This window comes from Apium graveolens, chromosome 11 (assembly GCF_009905375.1).
Source record: "Apium graveolens cultivar Ventura chromosome 11, ASM990537v1, whole genome shotgun sequence".
NCBI classification, from domain to species: domain Eukaryota; kingdom Viridiplantae; phylum Streptophyta; class Magnoliopsida; order Apiales; family Apiaceae; genus Apium; species Apium graveolens.
Genome location: NC_133657.1, coordinates 164,020,492 through 164,037,855, shown reverse-complemented (window position 1 = coordinate 164,037,855; position 17,364 = coordinate 164,020,492). Strand labels below are relative to the sequence as shown.

Genomic DNA, 17,364 nt, shown 5'->3' with positions numbered 1-17,364 from the left:
TATTGATCTGCTACAGATCTGCAAAAATTTCCATGTCATCCCCGATAATTTCTTTCCTCTCCCGGCAAAATATTTTCCCTTCTCCCGCCACTTAATTATCTTGCAAATGGGGTGTGTCGCTTATTTAATTGCTATCAAATTAGGTTTCCTTTGTCTAATTACTCGGAGATTGATATTCATGTGACAAAAAAGGTATAAAAACTCGACTGCAATTGCTTCCCCTCTCCTTTTTATTCATAGATATGTATGTATGAATTTGTCAACCCATTAGAATTAGAATTAGAGGCACCAGACCTTTATTTTACTCTCTATATCATGCTTGGGTAGAATAAGATGAACTAGTTTACTCGCTATGCTCTTTTTTTCATTATATAAAGTCGTAATTTGATTGGGTCCTTCAACTTCCATTTCACATGTTTATATATATGATTATACAATTAGATTAAGTACTTTCATTTTTGACTGTGATAGATATTGGTGGTGGTTGTAATATTGATGAAAGTAGGACTAATTTTGGTTGTGATTAGTAGTGATAACAGTGACCGTTAGCTTCCTCTTTTTTACTACACTAAATCATTTTGGTTGCTTACTGTATGTGTTCTTTAGCTTGCTTGAGACTGAAATTAAAAACTCTGATCTATTCATATGTATAAACTGGTTACATCTTTGTTCTTATACATGACTTTAATCAACTAATGTAAATGATAGTGACATTATAACATAGATTTTATTATTGGAGTGTATTAGAAAATTATAGTTAATCAGAATTCTTTGCTTTGCAATTATATGTGATGCTGGTGGTTGATACTACCTAATTGGATACAAAAATTTGTTATTGTCTATTAGTTACTAGTGATTACTCAACTTTCATATTTGCAGCCAATCTACTTGATTAATACAAATGAACACTAGTTTTATTTCATTACTCAATCATGGCGCATACAATGAAGCTGAGGAAGTTTTTTACTCTCAACCACCCCCTACATCCCAGGAGCACAGTCAACAAGCACCAAGCAAGCAAAAAAAAAGGTCAATCAAAGAACTTTTTATTTGAAGAGGATATGTTACTTTTATTCGGTTGGCTAAACGTGAGCATGGACCCGGTGCAAGATAACAATCAGACACAAAGTACTTACTGGAATAGAATTTGGAGCTATTTCCATGAACATAAACATTTTGAAAGTGATCGAACGCCTACGCCGTTGTGTAATCGATGGTCCGCAATTAATACCTCTGAAGCAAGTTTATTAGGTTCTAAAATTAAATTAGTGGAAAAAATCAAAGCGGTATTACTGAGCAAAATAAGGTACCAATTTCGTACCTTTACATCCGTGTAACTGCAATAACTTTTTCACATAATTTTATCTTTATTTTCATTATAACTGTTGTATAGTAGTGATGTTTTATCTATGATATGCAGAATGAATTATATTTTCTAGACTGACAATGTTATATGAACAACCTAAAATGTCTTTTAGTCAGAGAAATTTGATAAAGTAATGCAATTTATTTTGATTAGAATGATGTCTTAATCGAAACTGAACTAGAGAAATTTGAGAATTTTGATTTTTAAGACCTTGTGTTATTGGTGTCGCATGGAGCTTCGATGCATAACATATATGTATTAATAATATTAGAAATTTAGAAGATATTAAGCTATGGCATAACATATATGTATTCTATGTGCTCTTATAATTTTATTTTTAAATAAGACAATTGATGTTCAGTTGGTCTTGTTTAGATTTGACATTTGCTTAGCAACATCTTGCCGAGAGCAGAGATTTATATGAAATCAAATTAAACTTTTGACATTTAAGTTCCTTAAAAGTCGATCAAACAAGCCCATTTTACTTTGTACAAGCAATGTGCAGTAGTGGATAATAAGTTGGGTTGTACCTCAAAATACCCCTCATGGCCTAATGCATATTTATCCTTATGGAGTTCGTCAGGGCATTGCTGCACATTTGACTAATAATCAGGCCCGTCGATTAGGGTGTGCAAGAACCCCCACCCCTACCTTTGGAGTGTCAGCCCTGAAAGAATTAAGAAACTCCGGCTTTGTCAACCAGTGCCATAGCTGCTTAAGATACAAGATTCATACACAGACTTTCGCGATAGCTTTAAATTTTTGGTGCACTTATCATCATCTATTTTAGAACTTGTTTTAGAACTTAGAAATGATGATTTATTAGACAACTCTTAAAACTTTTCTAAATTTGGTCTATTAAAATAATCACAAAGAGCAGGTGAGTTATTTCTCCCACTTTACTTTCCTTATGATCATCTTAAAGCTGGGGTATCAGAGATCATGACGAAGAAGTCTAATCATCTTTAGTTGACACAAGCGGCCAAGTAAAACCAACTTTTTGGCCAAAAGATTCGGTAAATACAACATCAAATGAACTGAACATTGATATGATCATGGCGCTGTCTTTGAAAACTATAGTTTCTTTGAGTTTTGAAGATATGAATGAGAGTAGAACTAGTAATGATTTGAAGATCAAAAGAGTTGGTATTTAAATCTGTGAACTCTAATGATTGACAATCGCCAAGGGAATAGGACCATAAATATTTTGGCAAAGACTATCAATTGTTAAAGCTGTAAATGTAGCTACCTGGGCCAGTATCTCTTTTGTTTTAGAAGTACAGAAATTTAATACATGGACATCTATGCCTTAATTTCATTCACTTGATGTTGAGACATGATGTGTCATGTGTATGATATTCGGTTTCTTCTCTCCCCTTGTTGCTTATATCTAACCTGATAGCTAATTAATCTCATTCATCCAAGGTTTAATTTCTAGTAATCAGTATTTCTTGCAGAGTTATTTGTCTACCTCACTAAAATATTATTTCATAAGCTGTCTCACTATAACGATTCCATAAGCTCTGTAATGCTTAATGATGTGCCTTATAAGATTTTTTTTATATTAATATATACTATTAGGAAAAACTAGACTAATATTACATTTATTTTAGAATTTGCAGTGCATAATATTATTACCACATATCAATAGATGATTCGACTGCCTCAATGAAAGGGCAAAGCTAAAATTCCTAGAAGTGAAAAATGAATTCCGAACTTTATAATCTTGTTACTCGCAGGTGGTATTGAAGGTTGACAGTAAGGTGTATAATGTAATTGACTATGGCCTATGTAATACACCTGGTATCAAACTCGGAGCAGGTGAGTTATTTTTCTCTATATGCAGCCGAGTGAGGAAAATACGAATAGGCCAAAAAGACCATTCATCAAATCAGTTTTTGGTATTTGCTTCTTATACATGATTCAGTCCTCTTGTTGCTTCTTATACATATTATTGGTGTGAATGTGTTGGTATATATCTACAAATGAAGGTACACTTGATCTATTTGATCAGAAATCATATTTGCGGCTTAGATTGCCTTAATCACTTATGCGCAGCTTCGTTTACCTTTTCATTATTGCATCATGTCATCCACAAGCTTTAGCGCATCCTCAAAGTTACATGGTGAACATTTTATCTTCTGCAAAACCTGCTCTATAATGTTCCGCAGAATCTTAAGTTTTCTTATTTATTATTTATATGGAAGCTGTTAAAAGTGTTAGGATTAAACTTGATCGAACTAATCCCTGCTTGTTATGATTATGTGTACCTGTCCAATCAGGCATGCCAACTTTAGTAAAAATGTATAATCTGGTTTTGTTTATCTTTTATAGTTCAGATCAGATAACTGCTAAAAACTAGAGTTTGATCAGATAATGTTGTACAATAAAGAATAGCCCTTTCTTAAACTAGTCTTATTGTGATTTCTTTGGCAGATAGGACAAGCTATGGAAATGTACGAGCTTCTAATTAAAGAAAAATTCACTTTGATGCGACATTGACATGAGTTGCGACATTCACCCAAATATGCAGCTACTTTGGCCAAAAAACCAAGACAACTGCAAGGGACAATCAAGTGTCTATTGATGATCCACTTTCTACCAACCATGAAGTGGAATCTAAATCAGGATTGGAACGTGCAATTGGAAGAAAAGCTGCTAAGAAGATGAAAAGAGCTGCATATGAAGCAACGGATGCGGAAAGCATGGAACTTCTTAAAACAATGCAGAAAGATGCATTAGTTATTGCGTCTTCAAGAAGTAAATAGATTAACATGAGTTTGCAACTGCAGAAAGAAATGATGCAAATACAAAAAGAGGAGTAGGAAAGGCAGAAGGAAATAATGCAATTACAAAAGGAACAATTGCAACTTCGCTTAGCCAATGAGGAGCGGGAAAGTCAGAAGGAGGCGCGAGAAAGACAGATTTACGAAGCCTCCATCATGGCAATGGACACCAGTATATTGGTTCCAGATCAAGCAAAATATTATGATGCCCTTAAAGCTAGGATCTTGAGCACCATAGTTTAATTTATTTTGTGTATTTGATGTAATTTGCAGTTAAATACGAGGCTATTATGTATTGAACTTTAATTTGCTTATATTATTAATTAAACATACGTATTGTCATAAAGCAAAGTACATCGGAAATTATGAAAGAAAAATAGAAAATTATGAAAGAAGGTACTCTAAAAATATTTAATTCATGTCACCGCCATGGAATTTCCAAAGATGCTCTACAAGATCATTTTGCAATTGAATATGAGCTTGTTTGTCTCGAATTTGCGCATGCATAACTATGAATTCTCTAAAGTTATTTGGATCATTGCGACTCAGAATAACAATTGGTATTTTAACATCTGTATCATAGTATTCTTCTTCTAGTTGTAAATCCCTTTCATCTTCGATGATCATGTTGTGCAAAATTATGCAAGCTGTCATAATATATTTCATTGTCTCTACATCCCAAAATCGTGATCGACCGCGAACCATTGCAAATCAAGATTGCAACACTCCAAATGCTCTCTCCACATCTTTTCTAACAGATTCTTGTGCAGTTGCGAAATACTTTCTTTTGTTATCTTGAGGTTTTGTAATAGTTTTGACAAATATTGGCCAAGAAGGATATATACCATCAGCAAGATAATATCCCTTGTTATTTCCGCTGATAGTATATTTTACTTGAGGTCCACGCCCTTCTGCCAATTCTTCGAACAGATGAGATCGGTCTAATACATTGATGTCATTCAACGATCATGGTAACCCGAAAAATGAATGCCAAATCCACAAATCTTTTGAATCTATTGCTTCTAAAATAATTGTTGGTTCGTGAACATGGCCCGTATACATACCTTGCCAACCAGTTGGGCAATTTTGCCACTTCCAGTGCATATAGTCGATACTTCCCAGCATTCCAGGAAATTCTCTTTTTGCGTTCTCTACTAATAATTTAGACACATCTTCATTATTTGGTCGTCTCAAATATTCTGCTCCAAAATATTTCCACAATCGATTTAACAAATCGTTTTAGACTCTCTATAGCTGTACTTTCGCTAATACACACATAATCATCTATGGAATCAGCTGCAGTTCCATATGCAAGCATTCGAAGTGCGGCTGTCACTTTTTGAAGTGATGATAATCCAGGAACTCCCACAGCATCACTTTGTTGAGTAAAATAATTGTCATGAGCTACAACTGCTTGTTCAATTCGTAAAAACAATGATTTACGCATTTGAAATCTTCTACGAAATTGTGTTTCTGTGTATGTAGGTGTATCAGAAAAATAATTCTGATATAGTCTAGTGTGACCTTCTTCTTTGTTACGATTAATCATACGATTATTTATTGTAGAACCACCATGATGTGAGATTAAATTTGTTATTTGTTGTCGATGATGAAGATAAGTGGTAGCCATTCTCATTCTTGCTTCGTGTTCTTCTTCCTCCGCACAGATGATATCAAAAATCATTCGCGTGATGTTGTCCATTATTGAGTATTCTAAAGCTAAGAATGAATTTGACTTTATCTAGGGTTTTTATTCTCTCATATTTTCAATCATATTATCTATTTATAATATAATAACATTATAGTAATTATTATTATTATTATTATTTTTAATAATAATAATAATACTAACAATAATAACAACAACAACAAGAATAACAACAACTACATCAACAATAATAATGCACTAATTTCAAATTTCAAATTATAGCCATTCATTATATCCATTCACATTGGGGCACAACACCTTACAGGTTCAACAAACTTTTAGATAATCAGTATTTTTCATAATTTAGCCAACCAATTTAGCCAATCCCATTGGAGATACTCTAACAATCACGTGTTAAAAAAATCTTATCTAACATACTGCTCCCCAACCCTTAGATCTTTATTTTGAGGGTCCATATTAAAGGATTTTTTTTTACCTTTCGCTATAAATATCCGCGGAAAGGACTTTTTCCTTGTCGCAGATATTTATAGCGGAAAGGAAAAAGTCCTTTTCGCGAATATTTATAGCGAAAGCTAAAAAAAATCTTCAATCCAGGCCGTTGAAATATAGATCTCACATTCCTGGAATATCGTGTTATTTAAACGATCCCTAACTGTAATATCCCGTAATTTTTTGGAATTAGATTATTAATAGAATAATGGAATCAAAAAGATTAAAATCAGATAAGGACTAGGATTTAAAATTGAATTAGACTAATGAGTTTAAAATTTAGATCAAATTCTAATATGGATAACTTGTAGGTTAAGAAATAAGATTTTGTATCGTTATAAATAGATCCTATTCGTTTTCCTCGTTTTAATTATAAAAGCATAAATCAACAGTCTTGTAAAATTCGTAGAAAATTCATCATAATTCAGAATTCGCTGTTTCTAGACTTTTCGGAAAGATCTTTTCGTTCTCTACAACTTTCTTGCTTTGTGTTTTCCAAGAAAACGTCGCTTAGAGGGTCAAAAATGGTAATTTCAGATCTGGTTCAGATTTGAGGTAAGTTTCGATCGATCTTGCTAGTGTTTTTAAAACTGTGTTATGTATATGTATTTCATTATGAAAACATGGGTTAAGTGATGATATATTTGAAAGTATTATGTGTTATAGAATATATATCGAGATGTATGTGTGGTGTATAGGCGATAATTTTGGATCTCTGATTTGTGTCATGGTTTGTGAAAATATCGAATAAGAACTTAGGGCCTTAGTCACCGGATTGTAGTGACAGTTTTGTGAAAATGTAGGGTCGTTATCACCGGGTTGTAGTGGTCGTGGCATGAATTGTAGATTTTGAATTATTGTTGTTTACGTGGTATGTGTATTGTGTGTATCTAATAAGAATAAAAATGTATATCGAAAGTGTTTATTTTGTATATTGTATCATATATGTTATCGTATTTTGTTATATGTGTTCATGTTGCTTGGCCTACTAGTTAGATCGATTAATTTCTTGCTGGGCTTTGCCGCTCATCTTTTAAATATTTCAGGTTTTGTCTAAGATTCGAGTTGGATATGATTAGAGTTCGAGGACTTAAGGATTGTACTAGAATGACTTTTGGACTTCCGCTTTTAACTGCGCATTTATAATAGTGATTTTTGTAATAGAATTTTGGATTGGTAAATTATATTTTATTTTAATTTTGATTTGGAATTAATAATCCGGAAGTGCAGACTGTTACACTAAGACATGATTGTCCCAATGGACCCGTATTTTAAAGAGATCACTACATGTACATGCAATTTTTGAGAATCTTATCCACCTCTCAAGGTACTACGTGCCCGTTTGGGAAATCTTACCTATGACTTAATAATTAAATTAATTTTAATAAGTTAGTTAAGTGTTTTAATTTTAGTTGCAAGTCAGAAATTTTTTAATTTAAATAAATTAAAATAAATAATTTTTAAATATAATTATCTTAATTTGTGAATATTAAATTTAGATTAATATTTTAAAACAACTGTCTTAAAACTTGAGCTAATAAAAAATCAAAATAAGATGAGAAAAAAATACGTCGTTACTAATAAATAATTTATCAGCTTATAAATTATAAATTTGACTTAGGAATTGAGTCGACAATCACTCATCAATAAATTATGCCGGATTATAAGTCGTAAGTAACTTATAAACAAACAGGTCATATATATTTCTTTTATCTTCCTCTTTCCGCAGCTTTGCATGCATTTTGAATAAGGGTAAATACCAAATGTAACAACAATTTGTTTATTTTCTAAATACGTACAAAAACATTTTGTTTATTGTAATTTTTTCTTCCCAAATTTGTGGCCCTCTTGTTTTATTCAATTGGATGTAAGTATATAATTATTTCTGATAGCATATGATTTAATAACATGCTCCTTTTTGGCGATACTTTACAAAAAAACATTATTACAATGACATATCTGCATAGCAAAATGGCCCCCTTGCTGGACTAACATTTAAGTAGATGTGAACATACCTCTAATTGTTACTCCCTTGTTTAAGATTTTGGAGCGATTTTTTGGTTCTTCAAACCCCAATTACATTTTGATGCTGTACCAAATCACGATAATAGGAGATGCTCTTACTAAATAACAATAATTAGAGATTCTCTGATACCATTCTTTTTTATATTATATTTGGTTTAATAAAATTAGAATTATTTATTCATTATAAAACTGAACTATTAAATAGATTCAGAATTGGAAATATTTAATCTGAGAGGAAAATTTTAATTTTTTAAAACAGATTTACTCATGTTTTCCTAACATGGCAAACCTAGAGCATTTAATATTCATATACACTTTTTTTAAAATTACAAATTACCTGGAGAAGAAATTTTCCTAAATATTTGTTCAAATTGCTCTTTTAAATTTTTAGTAGTATAACAGTTTAAACTTTACGAATCATTGTCATTATAATTTGACATCATATTCTTTAAAATAATGAACCGACAGTGTATTAATATATAGGCTGATTTAGCATATATCTCTCTCAATCTAATATATGGCCCAATCAATTAATAAAGGCTTCATTTTTGTTTAATATTTTCCCCCGTAATTAAAATAAGAGTAAATTGCAAAGTGGTGGCTCAACTTTACCCGCTTTTACATTTTGATAGCTGAAATTTCAAATTTACAAAATAGTGTCCAAATATTAGTTTTATATTTTAAAAAGGTGGTTAGGGCTACCTTTTTGAAATATAAAACTAATATTTGGCCACTACATAGCAAATTTGAAATTCCGACTACCAAAATGCAAAAGCGGGTAAAGTTGAGTCACCATTTTGTAATTTACTCTTAAAATAATTATGTACAGGAAAACAAAAGGCCCACCTCGTTTGCCAGCTAAATACGGGGGCTTATGTTAATAATTTTACTGCACAATTCATTTGTTATAGTTAGTTGACTTGATCCAACGGCCAAGATCTGATATTGCGGTCACTAGGTCACTGTTGGTGCCGACAACCGACACAAAGTTGATGACTTCATGGGTCACGCCACAGTGTACCCCGTATCATAATACCATAAAGTCTTGTGTTAACGTTAACATTTTTGAAAACTATGTAAAGCACATTGCACGTAACACGTACATAAAAATGTACACTGTGTCATTGTCAGATTTCTTTAACGTACATATTTTTTAGTATAGGATTTAATATTTAGCTTCGACTTGATTTAAATAACGAGTTTTTGTAAAAAAGGGCTAGCATCGGAGTTTATTGTTCACTTGCATATTATATCATTGTAATTATATGAATTACGTATAAAAATGTTATTAATAATTTTGTAAAAGAAGTTAAAACAGGGAAGAAGAAAATAATTGCAAAGAAGAAAGTTAAGCAGCTGATAAAGCTGAATCAAGTTCTTGAAAAAGCAGGATTTTTCTTAATTTGCGTTTGATTTTATAATGCGTTGATTAGTTGGTTAATGGGTCATTTTCAGATTTGTGGGTAGGTAGGGTAGCTTTTTAAGTGGTGGGTAATGGGGGTTCAACTCCTCTAATAATGTACTTACTAGTAGATGTATGTAACTGATCATTTTTGTTTTAATTAATCGAATTTTAGAATCAGAGGATGTTAAGCCCAAAAGTCTCGGCGTTTTATATGAATTACGTATAAAAATGTTATTAATAATTTTGTAAAAGAAGTTAAAACAGGGAAGAAGAAAATAATTGCAAAGAAGAAAGTTAAGCAGCTGATAAAGCAGAATCAAGTTCTTGAAAAAGCAGGATTTTTCTTAATTTGCGTTTGATTTTATAATGCGTTGATTAGTTGGTTAATGGGTCATTTTCAGATTTGTGGGTAGGTAGGGTAGCTTTTTAAGTGGTGGGTAATGGGGGTTCAACTCCTCTAATAATGTACTTACTAGTAGATGTATGTAACTGATCATTTTTGTTTTAATTAATTGTCATTGCATGTGATAGCTCAACTGATTGACGCCGAGACTTTTGGGCTTAACATCCTCTGATTCTAAAATTCGATTGCAGGTGGATGCACGGATTTAAGAAGGAGGCCGCGATTATGAGATGATGTGCTACCTCTCTTCGAAATTAGTCGAGATGTGCGTAAACTGGCGGAGCAAATTGTCATTGTGTGTGCGGCACCTACTGTTTGGTTTTTAACATGTAACGGATTCCAGAGTGCTGCCAATTATAAAGAATCATTGTTTTGACACTATCTAGAAAAAACATAACTAAATCTTTTTTGTACTTTACTCTGCTTCCGGTTTCACTGCACTGCCAATCTTAGCTTGAGTTCTTCTTCATCCCAAGTTCTTTCAGAGTAAGTTTATGTCTGCTGCTATTTTTTAAGTGTTGCTGAAATGACCGACAAATGGATTTTCGAAAGGCTTCTTTATAGTTCGATGCATCTCTCATTTCCCATATTTAAAATCTGATCTGCATTTTGAGCTATTATGTCAATTTAGTAATATCCTTGTATACATTATTACAGTTTCCTATTAACATTTTACAGATTTGGATGGATGATTTAGACTAAATACATTTTCAACTTGAAAAAAAAGGTATGCATCTCCCTCTTTTGGCTAAGCTCATTGGAAACTTAGTTGTAGAACTTGACTCTAACAAGTGATTTTTTCCGAAGATATTGCTCTTATTATATGTGAAACTGAATGTTAAACAATAGGATTATTTGCTTTCACTATAGTTCAATTATTTTAAATCCGAATCTCTTATGAACATCGTTATCTGCTTAGATATATCATTACAGTGTTCCTCTACAAAGTATAGTATGATGCTTATAACTTGTTGCTGATGCATTTCTGTTCTTAATATTTTGCTACTTTTTAGGGTTATAATATGTGACAGACTTCTTGCCTTTTCTATTTGTTTGCTAAATGACTTTTTTCGTTTTAACTTATGGGAATCGAAAGATTGCTGGTATTGCAATAATTTTATCTAAGAGAGATTCCTGTTTTTACTACAAGCGTTCAATGGATTTGAATTAAAGTACTTTTTAGTTACTACTTGTAAATACAGTTAATTGTTGGGTTTTTAATAGGACTTTTGTGATGGCAAATCCTGTTATGTGAATTCTGATATACCCATTGTTCAATGATAATTCACACTTTGTTGCTTAAAGTATACATTACAAATGCAAAACAAGTTTTCTGGAATCTCTTTTTTACCCTGGATGCTTTAACGATGATACAGAATTAATAGCTGATACATTTAGAAGTAAGATGATATAAATTATCAAAGGTTTTATAGAAAACCTACCTGTAATTTTTCTATAGAGGTCAGTGTTAACTAGTTTGGTCATCGTGTAGGTGGTTTTTATAATTTTTGCATCTGCACATTATATTAAATTTCTATTACCTGTATATGCAGTGTGCATGTGTTTCTTGCAATTGTCATGTTTTACTGTTGACATTAAGCATGTATGTACTGATAAATTGCATTACATTTAGGTTTCTTGAATACTGTTAACCTGTTATGCATACTTACTTTCGTTGCTTTAAAATTGGATCCGTCTCTATTTAGGTTTCTCCTGTCAATTTCTTGGTCATGCAATGCCGTGCTTACTCAATCTAAGCTGGTGGAAATGAAGTTCAAAGTGGAATTCGTTCTTGCTTGTCTTGTTAGCTTCATATTGATTCAGCCTATTCTTGCTGGTTAGTATCAGAATGTGTTTTTTTGTGTACCACAGATTCGTTTAATTGCTGTATTGGTTATGTTTAGCCTCTTAGTCTTAGGGATCTTTTCCTGGCCTGTTTGAATTGATATGTGGGAACTAGGAAAGCTTCTACTCGATAGATTAATAATAATAACTACAATAATTATAAAATTTTATAGAACTCCTTGGTAGACAGAGACTGCTGTTTTACCCCGTCTAATGAAAATAATCACAGCACCTGAAATTTCTCAATATTAATAATACACTAATATATCAATTGACTTTCTCTGTTGCAGACGAACTTTCTGATGCATCTGAAAACAAGTGGGCGTGTACTTGTTCAGCTTATAAAGGCAACAATAGCTTAGCTGTTTTAACTAATTGTGCTCCATCATGTGATTGCAGTCCTGGTATACAGCTCGTCTCCTCTATAACGTCTTCCGTATTTGCAATGTTGTTGCACATCATTTTTTTTGATACTCTTAGATTATGAGCAGTTCGTGCAATCTTTTTGATGAACTGTTAAAAGAATTGTAGTACTTTATTTATCTGCATAGACATTTTTAGCAAATTACATTTATATTTATGCAGTTGTGAAAGATTCAGGTGCGGGTAAATGGGTTTGCATCTGTGCAGCTGATAAATTACCTAAAGTGTCTAATGATCATGATGCTATCTGTTTTACTTCATGCAATTGCAAGTCAGGTACTCTTTTATTATGCCGCCTGGAAGTATTATTGCTTAGCAAATTTAAGTTTTAACCATAGCGGTACTCCCCTGTCGAAAGTTAAATGACTATTAACTAATAAACTTGATTTACATATGAAAGCTGGAAACTTGACATGAGATAAGAGCTTCTCGAGTTCAAACTCCTCCCATCACCTTAAGGTTTATAGAGAACGTAAACTGTATATTTACATTTATCAAAACATTTATATCATTGCTATAATAGTTATCTATATTAGAGAATCTGAAACACTGTAGACAGCCAATCCATTTCGGCTGTGATGTCATTTACTTTTCCGTTATTCAGGTAAATATGCTAAAGTTCGTAATTGATTCATCTTGCTTCTCTGCAGGCTCTGCTAGTGAGACAGAGTTTCCCAAGAGAAGAGTGTCAAGCAAAGTAGTTGTGATCATTCTCCTGCTATGTGTTGCAGTGACTACTCTCGCTATAATTGGTTCGGTTATGTGGTATTTTTATAGGAAGGAGAAATGTTCTATCGAAAGATCTGTTTTCTCGTCTGACAAGGATTCAACTTATAACAGTACAACCAACCTGATTAGCCACAAAGCTTATTCACTGCCAGAATTCAAAGTCTGTATAAGCTCCCCCGTCAATCCTGTCGTAGGTAAATTTTTGGAATGATCGGTTGTTATGCTTTTGTTATTGTGACGTTTTGAATTTTTTCTTCTTGTAATTTGGGTGGTATTTTACTGTCTTGTTTTCACTATGTTTCAGTTTGGAGTTCTAGAAATTATGCATACCAAATGTACCAAACATGTAAACGTATAATTTATACTTACACAAGTTGAGCAATATAATTCTAATTTTATCAGAAGTGCATTGTGTGGGTGATAACCAACAATCGGTACTTTGAGCATGGCTGTTTTGCAAAACAGTTCTTAAATTGTTTTATCGTTTTCTCCAAATTATTGTTATGGTTTTTTAGCAGCTGCTCAAAAATTTCAGATTTCTTTAAAACTTTTATCATCCATCCAAACTCAATTTTGCTTCCTTAAAAAGCATGTTATGCAGCTCTGAATTCTCTACATCATGTTTAATATTTGACGTATTCCACTCTGCTCTGCAGGATGCATGCAGAGGGCTTCATTCTTATTCAGAAGCAAAGATGGAATGATACCCGGGACACTTCTGCAGTTTTCATATGCAGAACTGGAAAATGCAACGAATAAGTTCTCTGATTCTAATTTAATAGGAATGGGAGGAAGCAGCTATGTTTACTGCGGTCATCTCAAAGATGGCGGAACCGTTGCAATTAAGCGGATGAAAGCCCAAGAAGGGCCTAATGCGGAATCTGATTTTTTGACTGAGGTGCTGGCTCAATCTGTCTTCAATATCAGAGGCTTTCTGTTTCATGTTGACTATCTTGAGGAGAGATTATATTGCATACTAATATTATATTTTATGCGTACACTGTTTTGTGTTTGTGCTGTCAGATTGAACTTATATCAAGACTCCATCATTGTCACGTGGTGCCTTTGCTTGGGTTCTGCTCGGAAAATCAAGGAAAACGTGTTGAAAGGCTACTGGTATTCGAGTACATGCCCAATGGAAATCTTAGAGATTATCTAGATGGAGCTTCAGGAAAATGCCTTGACTGGGGTATCAGGGTAGCAATTGCCCTTGGAGCTGCTAAAGGTTTGGAGTATCTCCATGAAGCAGCTGCTCCAAAGATTTTGCACAGAGATGTCAAATCTACTAACATTCTATTGGATGAAAGCCGGAGAGCTAAGGTAAAAATAGCCTTTATGGGAATGGTTAATTGCAGGGATGATTAATTAATTTATTGATTCGATTAACAAAAGTAGCAGACCTGACATAAATTTGTAATGTGCTGATTCCTAGTTGTCTTGATTATAATTCATTTATAGGCTAAAATTGATAGAGTGCAAATACCAGGGGGTCTAAAAGTAGTTGCAGTTTGCATTTGAACTCTTACCTACATATATGTGTGTATACATGCAGATTACTGATCTAGGCATGGCCAAACATTGGATAAACGATGGTGTACCTAGCTGTTCAAGTTCTCCAGCTAGAATGCAAGGGACTTTTGGGTATTTTGCACCCGAGTATGCAATTGTAGGAAGAGCTTCTCTTAAATCAGATGTTTTTAGTTTCGGGGTAGTCCTCCTTGAATTGATCACTGGTCGGCATCCCATTCATAAATTACCTGAAAAGGGGGAAGAAAGCCTTGTAATATGGGTATGGAAACTTATAAAAAGTCCCTTTTCTAACTTACCATCTCATTTCTCATTAACAGGTTATACTTTCAAGGATTGTACTTTATGTTTCATGTCTTCAACCTTCTATCAGCAGTTCCAGTCCTCGGTTCTGTGTTGTAAAGGATTGATTCATTACTGTCCAATGTAGATAATGGAAAAGCCTAACAGTTCTTAAACTGCTGCAGTACGTCACTTTGTTTGATCGAATCTTGTAGTTGCGACCCTCTGCACATTGTTTCATATACTTTCCTGTCATCTATGCCACAAGTTCTCTCATCCATTCGCTCATATCACTTCAGAAGCCTATGGTCCATGGCGTGTTGCCACATGCCAGCTTCACCTTAATTTAGCACACAGTACCTTGGTCTCTAGTGCACAGATATAATTTGTATTTCTGTGTTGGTAGATCATTTTCAAAATAACTTTGTTTCATAGTTGTCAACGTAGTTACGTATATATACTTGAGGGCTCAGCTTTCTAGATCGTATCAATACAAGTTTTAACATCCCTGACGACTGATGTCTACCTTATTTCAGGCGACTCCTCGTTTGCTAGATAGCAGGAAAGTAATTTTAGAGTTGCCGGATCCACATCTTAAAGGTATATACCCAGAAGAAGAGATGCAGATAATGGCTTACCTAGCAAAGGAGTGCTTGCTGCTAGATCCGGACTCTCGACCAACAATGAGTGAGGTGGTTCAAATTCTGTCGACTATTGCCCCAGAAAAATCGCGAAGAAGAAATTATTCTATAAATCTGTTTCAGGTATTAAAACATATATGTCAAATTCTCTGCTTGTGCTAGTGCTGAAAAGAGTCTTTTTCATCGTTAAAGGGTCAAATATGTTACTATTTGTGACATTCAGTTTGAAAACATCTAAGAATGATTCAATTTCCAAATAAAAATAGGTAAAATTTCTTAAATTGGTTGGTAGAATTAGTATATCCACAAAATCGATACTGACACGCATGTATATGGTTGTGGTGTGTGCACAAATTTGTGCCTGTTGGCAATGTTTACAACTCATAGTATCTCTATCTGGCCATATCTACCATGTTGGAGTTTGTATCTTTTCCATAATTTGGGATAATTATGGACGAATTATTTTTCATGCGTCTGTCCGACTGTCCTGCATTATTGAAGAGGGTCTCAAAATGGAATCATATGCTTAAATATAATCACAGAGCTATGATGATCCCTCATCTTTGTTTGATTTGATGCAAGTGTATTGCATGGATATACATTTTGGACATGTTAAATGTTTCAATTTATGTATGTGGCAGAGCTCTTCTAGCCGTGGCCTAACAAATGAGCCTGTGAATCAGGTGCCTGACAATCTACATGAGGCTGAAGATCTAGGACTCATCAAATCTGATAGGTGGTCACCGAGACATTCATTTCCGGTTGATGTGGCCCATACACTCTGTATTATGAACAATGGGAATAAAACAGACACTGTCTCTCTGAGTGCAAGCTTGCGATCACAAGATGAGGAAAAAGTAGATTTAACTGAACCCCGGTTTGAAACCTTCAGTTGCTCAAGTGTGAGACTCTCCTAGTGATCATGAGTATTGAACTGAGAAAGGAAAATTGATGCAAAAGTGTCACAAAGGTGAGTCCTTTTTTCTTTTTTGAGGAATGAAACCCCGAAGAATGTCAGTGTGATTATAATTTATCGTTTCATTTTGTTCTTTACGGTAAGTAGAAAAACATATGATTTCTGGCATACAATTAAGATTTTGACTTTGTGAATGCTTCCATTCTGTGTAATATGATGTAAATTTTGATAGAACAGAAGTACCTGATGTACAGTCTTGATTCTAGATTTATAATGAACAAGCTACAGACGATAGTATATTTGTTCATATATATAACATAACAGTTTGGAATGAGCACCCAAAATATTAATATAAGATTTGAGAAAGGGCCTTTCTGCAACACAGTGATTAAGCTGGTGGGAGGACATGTATCATGCAATTTATGTGGTCTTCTTTAAACTAGTGACGATCTCAATTAAATGTGTATTTTGCTAGAATTTATGAATGTAATTTATATACTCGGTGTTTTGGACTATGTAGTTTGTAATATTGTGCTGCTGCATTTTTCTGTAGTAAAAATATAAACCAGCTGATTCTGTTTTTGTATATATGAAAAGACAAATAGATCTCAGACGAGTATATACATTTTTATATTTTATGTATTATGGTATCAGATTTTCACTTTACATGAAAGTATGTATTGCCATGTATGGTATCAGATTATAAGATGATTTACTCTACTATATCCATGCAAACCTGGGCGTTATCTTTGTTTTCAGCTAAACCTGCACTAATTTTCTAACTAAGATCCACATAATTAACGTTTGCTTAATATAATCAATGACTCATGAGAGGCTGACTAATCCCCACTGACACCA

At 33.4% G+C, this 17,364-nt stretch overlaps 2 protein-coding genes across 5 annotated transcripts; one reads left to right on the top strand and one right to left on the bottom strand.

The window, feature by feature from the left end:
- Positions 1 to 4,863: 4,863 nt before the first annotated feature.
- On the bottom strand, positions 4,864 to 5,854 carry LOC141696082 (uncharacterized). Its single transcript, XM_074500269.1, has 3 exons — positions 5,413 to 5,854; positions 5,217 to 5,351; positions 4,864 to 5,093 (listed from the first exon to the last, which is right to left on the bottom strand). The coding sequence occupies exons 1-3, from the start codon at positions 5,852 to 5,854 to the stop codon at positions 4,864 to 4,866; spliced, it is 807 nt and encodes a 268-aa protein (XP_074356370.1).
- A 4,449-nt stretch (positions 5,855 to 10,303) lies between these two features.
- On the top strand, positions 10,304 to 17,149 carry LOC141697039 (receptor-like serine/threonine-protein kinase NCRK). 4 transcript variants are annotated; one of them, XM_074501221.1, is made up of 11 exons: positions 10,304 to 10,629; positions 10,822 to 10,869; positions 11,848 to 11,980; positions 12,279 to 12,392; positions 12,574 to 12,687; positions 13,062 to 13,334; positions 13,797 to 14,038; positions 14,164 to 14,460; positions 14,693 to 14,929; positions 15,486 to 15,713; positions 16,232 to 17,149. In XM_074501221.1, the coding sequence occupies exons 3-11, from the start codon at positions 11,911 to 11,913 to the stop codon at positions 16,505 to 16,507; spliced, it is 1,851 nt and encodes a 616-aa protein (XP_074357322.1). In that variant the 5' UTR covers positions 10,304 to 10,629; positions 10,822 to 10,869; positions 11,848 to 11,910; the 3' UTR covers positions 16,508 to 17,149. The 4 variants fall into 4 exon arrangements, with proteins under 4 accessions (XP_074357322.1, XP_074357321.1, XP_074357324.1 ...); XM_074501220.1 differs by having other exon boundaries at positions 10,305 to 10,629; positions 10,801 to 10,870; positions 11,850 to 11,980; XM_074501223.1 differs by having other exon boundaries at positions 10,331 to 10,629; positions 10,822 to 10,870; positions 11,850 to 11,980; positions 16,274 to 17,149.
- The last annotated feature ends 215 nt before the right edge of the window (positions 17,150 to 17,364 follow it).

What these genes read in the sequence shown, in the direction of transcription:
- LOC141696082 (XM_074500269.1), bottom strand. Translation starts at nt 5,854, where the DNA reads ATGGACAACATCACGCGAATGATTTTTGATATCATCTGTGCGGAGGAA. An exon ending in TTATGTGTGTATTAGCGAAA is followed by an intron (nt 5,352 to 5,412) that starts GTACAGCTATAG and finishes ATTTTGGAGCAG; the next exon opens with AATATTTGAGACGACCAAAT. An exon ending in TTGCCCAACTGGTTGGCAAG is followed by an intron (nt 5,094 to 5,216) that starts GTATGTATACGG and finishes TCAATGTATTAG; the next exon opens with ACCGATCTCATCTGTTCGAA.
- LOC141697039 (XM_074501221.1), top strand. Translation starts at nt 11,911, where the DNA reads ATGAAGTTCAAAGTGGAATTCGTTCTTGCTTGTCTTGTTAGCTTCATA. An exon ending in TTCATGCAATTGCAAGTCAG is followed by an intron (nt 12,688 to 13,061) that starts GTACTCTTTTAT and finishes GCTTCTCTGCAG; the next exon opens with GCTCTGCTAGTGAGACAGAG. An exon ending in CCCCGTCAATCCTGTCGTAG is followed by an intron (nt 13,335 to 13,796) that starts GTAAATTTTTGG and finishes TCTGCTCTGCAG; the next exon opens with GATGCATGCAGAGGGCTTCA.